This window comes from Portunus trituberculatus, chromosome 35, assembly GCF_017591435.1.
Source record: "Portunus trituberculatus isolate SZX2019 chromosome 35, ASM1759143v1, whole genome shotgun sequence".
NCBI lineage: Eukaryota > Metazoa > Arthropoda > Malacostraca > Decapoda > Portunidae > Portunus > Portunus trituberculatus.
The window spans coordinates 5,512,604-5,520,103 of record NC_059289.1 but is presented as its reverse complement, the minus strand read 5'-3'; the positions used below and the strand labels follow the sequence as shown (position 1 = coordinate 5,520,103).

The 7,500-nt window shown below is 48.7% G+C and overlaps 1 protein-coding gene across 1 annotated transcript in view; it reads right to left on the bottom strand.

The window, feature by feature from the left end:
- The window catches only part of LOC123512926 (zinc finger SWIM domain-containing protein 4-like), a 189,703-nt gene that overhangs the window by 26,959 nt on the left and 155,244 nt on the right, over positions 1 to 7,500 (bottom strand). The window contains exon 2 of the mRNA XM_045269598.1: positions 1,898 to 2,102. Within this exon, the coding sequence (XP_045125533.1) occupies positions 1,898 to 2,102 (205 nt within the window). The remainder of the gene's footprint in view (positions 1 to 1,897; positions 2,103 to 7,500) is intronic.

Sequence of the window (7,500 nt, the reverse complement as noted above, 5' to 3'; positions counted from 1 at the left end):
ATTACTACTACTACTACTACTACTACTATTGCTACTACTGTGTGTTGGTCTGTCTGCTTGCCTCACGATCCACTTTCACCACCATGGACGACAAACACCTGAGTACTCATTGCAGACTCCAATTACCCATCAACATAATTACATCCACCCGCCCCTTCTCATCAGAGCCCATCACTACCTATTACCTCTCATCACAAGTAAACACCTCCTCGCCCCAGTCACCACCCAAGCACCACCCGTCACCACCCATCACCACACACTTTCACCCAGTTACGAGCCATTATCCTCACTCATCCATCAACCCATTGCTACCCATTACTTTGTATCAGCATCCATCACTTGCTTTTAGGTCCCATCACTGTTTACCCCATCACTGTCATCATTATCGCTATTATTTACTGCCTGATATCAGTTTTACCTTATTATTTTTGTTATATGTTCATATCATCATCATCATCATCATCAAATAATATCATCATTCATATTTTACACCTGTCATCATCTTTAACATTTATCCCTATCGTCATTACCGTTCTTTTTGCTTAATCATCACCATCATCTACTCTTCACCATCATCACCACCAGTAACATTCACCTTCATTCCCTCTTTGTACCATTCACTACTGTACCAACATGGCGGAGTGGTGTAGCTTCGAGGCACTAAAAAAAGAGGATAATAAGGCAGATGTTTTGTAGTATTTAGGCAGCGGACCGGTTTGAGAGACGGGAGATCCGGTCCACGGTAAATAAGAGTAATAATTATGTGTTATCTATCAAATTACACACCTCTTTTCATTTAAGTGGAAAACAATTTACTATTTCTTATCAATACCTCAAAAAAAAACAACAACAATGGCATGAATAAGAAGAAAAATATCATTAAAAATTCTAATGATGATAAAAATAACAACGATGATGACGATAGCAAGAACAGCAAGGGGAAATATCATACAAATAACAATGCAAACGTGACAAGATCTACTACCAACACAAAATACCGAGGAAGGAGGAAGAACAGATCAAGTGATTGCATAAAATATACACGAAAAGACGATACATCACAGCAGGGAGGGGAAAGGGGAGGGGAAAGGGGGAAAGATGGAGAGGAATGGGAAGGGGAAGCGGAGGAGGAGGAGGAGGAGGAGGAGGAGGAGGAGGAGGAGGAGGGAAGGGGATAGGACAGGTGGCAGGAAGTTAGAAATGTGAGACAAAGGGGTGAGAAACCTCTAAATGCTGATGAGAGAGAGAGAGAGAGAGAGAGAGAGAGAGAGAGAGAGAGAGAGAGAGAGAGAGAGAGAGAGAGAGAGAGAGAGAAACAGTATTAGGACTCCAGAAAAGACCAATGGTTGCTTATTTTCCTATTCCAGCACGAAATATTTAGTAGGAGGGACGTGGAAGAGAAGAAGAGGAGGAGGAGGAGGAGGAGGAGGAGGAGGAGGAGGAGGAGGAGGAGGAGGAGGAGGAGGAGGAGGAGGAGTAAATGAAAGACAGAAAGGAGACGAGGAGAGACTGGATGAGAGACAGGAGGAGGAATACAGGAGGACGCGGAAGATGAGATTCGGTTTGACGGGACACCTAAGGAGGCAGATTGAGAGAGATTGGAGGAGGAATGGAAGGGAGGGAAAAAGAGAGGAACATGAGGGTAAGCAGATGCAAGATGGTGAAGTCAACACACACACACGCACACACACACACACACACACACACACACACACACACACACACACACACACACACACACACACACACAGGAGATAAGTAGTCGCTCGAAAATCAATGAAGAATCGTGAAGGAAACCAAACTGCATAATTAAGAAGACGACGGGGAGGTGGTGCGAGCGCTTACACACCCACACCCACATTCCGCCCCCCCTCCCCACACACACACAAAGACTCACCTGTCAAAGGATATGGAGACTTGGCACTTGAATGGGGCCGTGGAGGTGGATGGGGTGGTGTTGGTGGTGGTAGTAGTGGTTGTGGTGGAGGTGGTGGTGGAGGTGGTGGTGGAGTCGACAGCCGTGGTGGTGGTGGTGGTGGCTGCCGCGGCGGGAGGACCCAAGGAGCTTCGGGTACACATCACAGTGCCCGAGAGGTGGAAGCCTGTGAGAAGCCGAAAGATGGTGGTTAGTTAGCTGCTCAGGCTTGGGAGGAAGGGAGGCAGGGAGGGCGATGATGGAGGGCAGGAGGGAAACAAGGAGGGAGGTTGGGAACACTCCACTACTCCACTCCTATCTGCAGAGGAGCATTAAGGGCAGGACAAGAGGAATGGAAGAGGGACACGGAGAGGGTGAGGGAAGGACGAGGACATTCGGGCCTTTAATGCTAAAGAATGGCAGATAATGAGGCACTGCTGATGGCCGCGTGGAAGGGGAATAAGAAATTTAGGAGAGAAGGGAAGATATTGAAGGTGGGAGTGAGTGTACGGCGTGTGGAAGCAGGGAAGGAAGCGAGGAAGGGTTGCGGCGCAGTGGGGCCCCTGGGAGAAACACGCGTCCTTGGGTTGGCCAAAAAATATGTACAGAAAGAAAAAAAAGAAGGAAACGCGACGTACAAAAGGAGGAAAGGGCGTGTGCACGTGGAAAATATGGGTATGGGTGAAAGGGAGCCCCGGTGGAGGAGCGAGGTGAGGGGTGGAGGAGGTGGAGCGCGTGTCGGGGCAAGTAAGGGGAGCCACCAGCCATCAGGGAAGAAATTTAAGTGCGCCTCATTCTGTTAGTCATGGCGAGGTCGCGGGGGGCGCCAGTTTACAAAGACTTTCCCAGTAATGGGGTTCACCCGGCCGCCCCTTGCAACCCGCCCACCAACACTCCCGACAAAGACTCTCACCACTCCACTCTCCCACCACCGCAGCCTGACCGGAGAGCCTGGGTCACTGCGGCAAGCAAAGAGGTCATCTGGAGCTGGATTGTGACCTTCTGTAACCCTGGGAAATGTGTTGTCGGCGAGGTCCAGGAGCAAGCATGACCTTTTTAAACTTTCGTCAGTGTTAAGGGAGGTGCAGCGGTCGGCCAACATACAGCGGGCTGGCAGAGACACACGCACGCCCGCCTTCATCACCAGGAGGAGGAGAAGGAGGAGCCCGGGCTGAGGTTAGAGGTTAAAGGCCAGAACCGTAGTCAGTCAGTCGTCGGGCCAAATTATACAGAGCTGGAGTCGCGGAGGTCAGCGCCGCTCGTGGCGAAAGTTAACTTCACGCTGACGGCGGTGGGGCTCGGATCCTTGGTGGGGGTGGTGTGGGGTGGTGGAGGGGGACTGATGAATATCTGGCTCGTGCACCTCTGTTCCCTGTCCTCCTGCCGCGCCTGTGCTCTTTGCTAGGTTATTTTATGAGAGAGAGAGAGAGAGAGAGAGAGAGAGAGAGAGAGAGAGAGAGAGAGAGAGAGAGAGAGGTATCCATTTGATCTAACTGGCTTCCCAACGACAATCAATCAAAAAGGAAACAAACAGCAAGAGATTCGAGGAGTTTGCCCGCCTGCACGATCCTACCACCACCACCACCACCACCACCACCACCACCACCACCACCACCTCAATAGCCTCTCCATCACTAGCAGCTTCCTCCTCCACTACTTCGAAGGTCCACTAACTCCACTCTACTGCACTGTACTCCACTTTACTCCACCCGCTGGTACTGACGCCTTATCCATCACCAGCACCACCGCCACACAGGTAACTTTGTCCTCGCCGCCTCGCTAATTACCCTCCCGCCACACCTGAGCCAATACAAGAGTGAGGGGAAGGGTGGAGGAAAGGAGGGTAAGGCAGCGTTCCAATTGGTTATATACCGACCCCAGGAGTGAGGGAAAGTCTAATGTTGACAAGTTTCACCCTACGGAAATACCTATCGATCTATTTATTCTCTCTCTCTCTCTCTCTCTCTCTCTCTCTCTCTCTCTCTCTCTCTCTCTCTCTCTGCCGTTACTCTAAGACGAAATTTTGGACACACGTTGATCTTTGACTGTAATCCTCCTCCTCCTCCTCCTCCTCCTCCTCCTCCTCCTCCTCCTCCTCCTCCTCCTCCTCCTCCTCCTCCTCGTCCACCTCCTCCTCCTCCTCCTCTTCCTCCTCTTTTTCACCCTACACCTATATCTTGCACGTCTCAAGTTCTCTCTCTCTCTCTCTCTCTCTCTCTCTCTCTCTCTCTCTCTCTCTCTCTCTCTCTCTCTCTCTCTCTCTCTCTCTCTCTCTCTCTCTCTCTCTTATTGCTTTTTCCTCTTTCTAGTTTCCATATTGTCTCCTATTACTTCAATCTATCTGAGAGAGAGAGAGAGAGAGAGAGAGAGAGAGAGAGAGAGAGAGAGAGAGAGAGAGAGAGAGAGAGAGAGAGAGAGGATGCAGACACTGGTATATCAGACGAAAATCTTTGCACTTCCGTTTCAGATGGACACACCTACACCCCCCCTATATCCTCCCCTCCTCCTCCACACCATGACCCTTGCTCTACACCTCATTTTTTCTCACCACCCCGTGACGTAACACCATACAACACCCTCCCTCTCATTGCAGGAAAACAATTCACACTGTATCCATACGTCTATTCATAACCAAATATATATACATATCTTTTTTCAGACTGTCTGACGCCCTGAGAGAGAGAGAGGAAGAGAAAGAAACAGAGAGAGAGGTGGAAGGGTGTCATACATGCAAACATAAAGACACAAACAAACTACTATAAAATTAGTAAAACACTCAATGAACGGCAGAGCTATTCTGTCAAGGAGACGCCGTTCAAAACAAATTCCGAACGAGGTACTCGATTTCACCTCTTATGATTGGCCAGGGAGACAAAATGACGGATTCTGATTGGCGGAGGCACAGTGGCTGGAATGCTGATTGGCTGGAAGATCGGTAAGAGATTGTGGTCCTTCTCGTTAGGTTGTTGGGATCGAGGCAGTGACAGATCGAGGGACACAAAACCTTAAGGGCCGTATTCAGAAACGCTTTCGTCTCTCACGACGGCTTTTTTCCAAGGCTCTAGTTGAAGATACTCATGTTCTTAAGGATATTTCTATGGTTCTGGTGATGAATTAACAAGATTTCTAGTGTATCATAAGGAGAAACTGTCTTGAAAACCCCGATGGTCGTCTCTGGGGACTTGAAAAATTGTCGTGGTGAGGGAGCAAGGTGTTTCTGTATATGGCTTTAAGAGTGACGGAGCCTTGAGTGCTGTGGTATCCTGCTGGTGACTTGCCGTGTGTGTGTGTGTGTGTGTGTGTGTGTGTGTGTTAGGGTCAAGGGCAGTGAGGATGCATGGTGCGGTGAGGATAGATAAGGGCGTCGTGGTGATGGGTGCTCCGTGTTTAGGCATGGTGTGGAAGGGAGAGGTAAAGGTCGATGAAGGGGTGTTGGAGGAGACGGTAAAGGGGATGGAAGGCTATGGGAGGAGACGCTGATGGGGTGATGGGTCTTACAGGAGGTGTCAGATGATGGGCACTGTGAGGTGGAGGTTTCGCTGATCGTGGTGGGAGGCTGAGACGAAACGGTGAAGGCTCTAATGAAAATTACACGTGTCTCAGTTTTTCGGTTGATGGTAACAGACTTGAGAACATGGCTAATCATCTCTGTGGCCATGGAAGCACATCATTTCTGAATACCGGCCATATCCGTGAAGTTAATCACTTTATTACTAATCTGACTGACGCTTCATTCACTTTTCGAGCACGATTGCCACAAAGGAACACAAAGGAAGGCCCACCACCACCACCACCACCACCAGCCAAGATACAACTCGCCCAGTCTACCGTTCTCTCTTGGCTCCTCTTAACTTTTTTCCCTTACTTTTTTTCAGCATCATCTGAGCAGCTGGAGTGTTGACTGCTCGCCCTCACTGGGATTCGAACCCTAGCGAATGAGGCAGTGGATTAGTTGTCAACGGTACCATCCACTCTGCCAGCAAAGGAAGGAGAGGGAGGAGACGTCAATGAGAGAGGGAGAGAAGCCGAGGGAATGTTGACAGAGAGAAGATCCCCATAGGAGTAGAATGAAGGGAGGAAGGGGAGAAGGCTTAGTAAAGAAAGAGAGAAGTGAAGGGAAGATGGAGAGAATGGAGCAAAGATGGAGTGAAGGGGAGGAGAGATGGAGGTAAAAGTGGAGAGGACGTATGTAAGAGGCGGGTACAGATAAGATGGATAAAAGGTGAAGGGAAAAAACGAAATGACAGAAATGGAAGGAAATGGAGTCAAAAGTGAATGTGAAGTGGACTAGTAATAGAGAAAAGTGGAACAAATACGAGGGAAAAGAGAAAGGAAGTGGAAAAATGAAGGATGGTGGATAAATTTTCAAGAGTACAGAAGTAAAGAAAAAGTAGAAAGTAGAGAAAAAAAAAGCTACGTGGATGGAGGAAAGGAGGAAGGAAGTGAAAGACAAACAGGTAAATGTAGAGAAGAAAGCTGAAAGGTAGGCAGGTGGAGGGAAGGAGAAAAGGTAGGCAGAAGGAAATAGGTGGAGGGAAGTGAAGGGAGGTGGAGGGAGGGAGCAAGGGAGGAGGTAACGGGAGGTACTTACTGTTTCCGTTTGGTGGAGCAGAGTCAAAGGGGAAGCATTTTTGAAGAGGTGACTCCCACAAAGGTCATTGCCGTTACTGTTAATATTTATGATGTTATCCACCTAGCCCCCCCTTCCTTCAATCCTTCCTTTCCATCTCCACCTCTGCCAGCGTGCATTCCCCCGCCGTGCCTCTGCCCCTGCTTCTGCCTTCGCTGCAACCTTCACATGGCCACTAATGACGGAATCAGGCTGCACTTCCATTGTTCTCTATCTCCTCTTTTCTCGGGTTTTCCCTTTTTCCATGCCTCTCTTTTATTATCCTCTCTTCTCTTTGCATCCTCGCTCTTCCACGCCTCTCTTTTATTCCCAGCCCTTTCCGCTTTGCATCCTTGCTCTGTGTCACTTCCAAAGACAAGCTAACGAACCAGCAGCCACGTTTGGGTAATTTCTGTTGCTTTTAGAGTTGTAGGTTTCGAGTCTACACAATACCCAGAAAAGGGTCCAGTCAGCGGCCGAGACAGTGGCGGCCCCGAGCGAGCCTCCGCCACGCGTGAAAACAGTAATTGTTAATCTGGGAACAAAAAACCTCGCCCTTTGTGACGCCTCGCACGCCGCCAATCGTCATGTGGAGTCAGCGAGTTGGTGACGGAGATGGAGGTGGAGAGATGGAGGTGGAGAGGTGGAAAGGGGCAGTGTCAGAATGAGGCCAACAGATGAAAAAAGACGACACACTATATTGTTGTTAATCAATGCTACTTGAAAATGTTGGAAATACACATACATATATATAAAAAACAACTGAATTTAGTCTTTTAACGGTTATAATCAAGCCAAAAGAGGAAAAGGAAGCACACTACAAGGGGGATATAAATAATGGTCACCTGATTAGTTTCCTCAGAAGTGGTTGCCGTAAATATGACGTGGGTTTTTCTAATATAAGGCGTATTTAGGGAATAAAAGTGGGAAATACCAAGAGATGCGAAGATAACTATTTCTTGCAGGTGTCTATTTC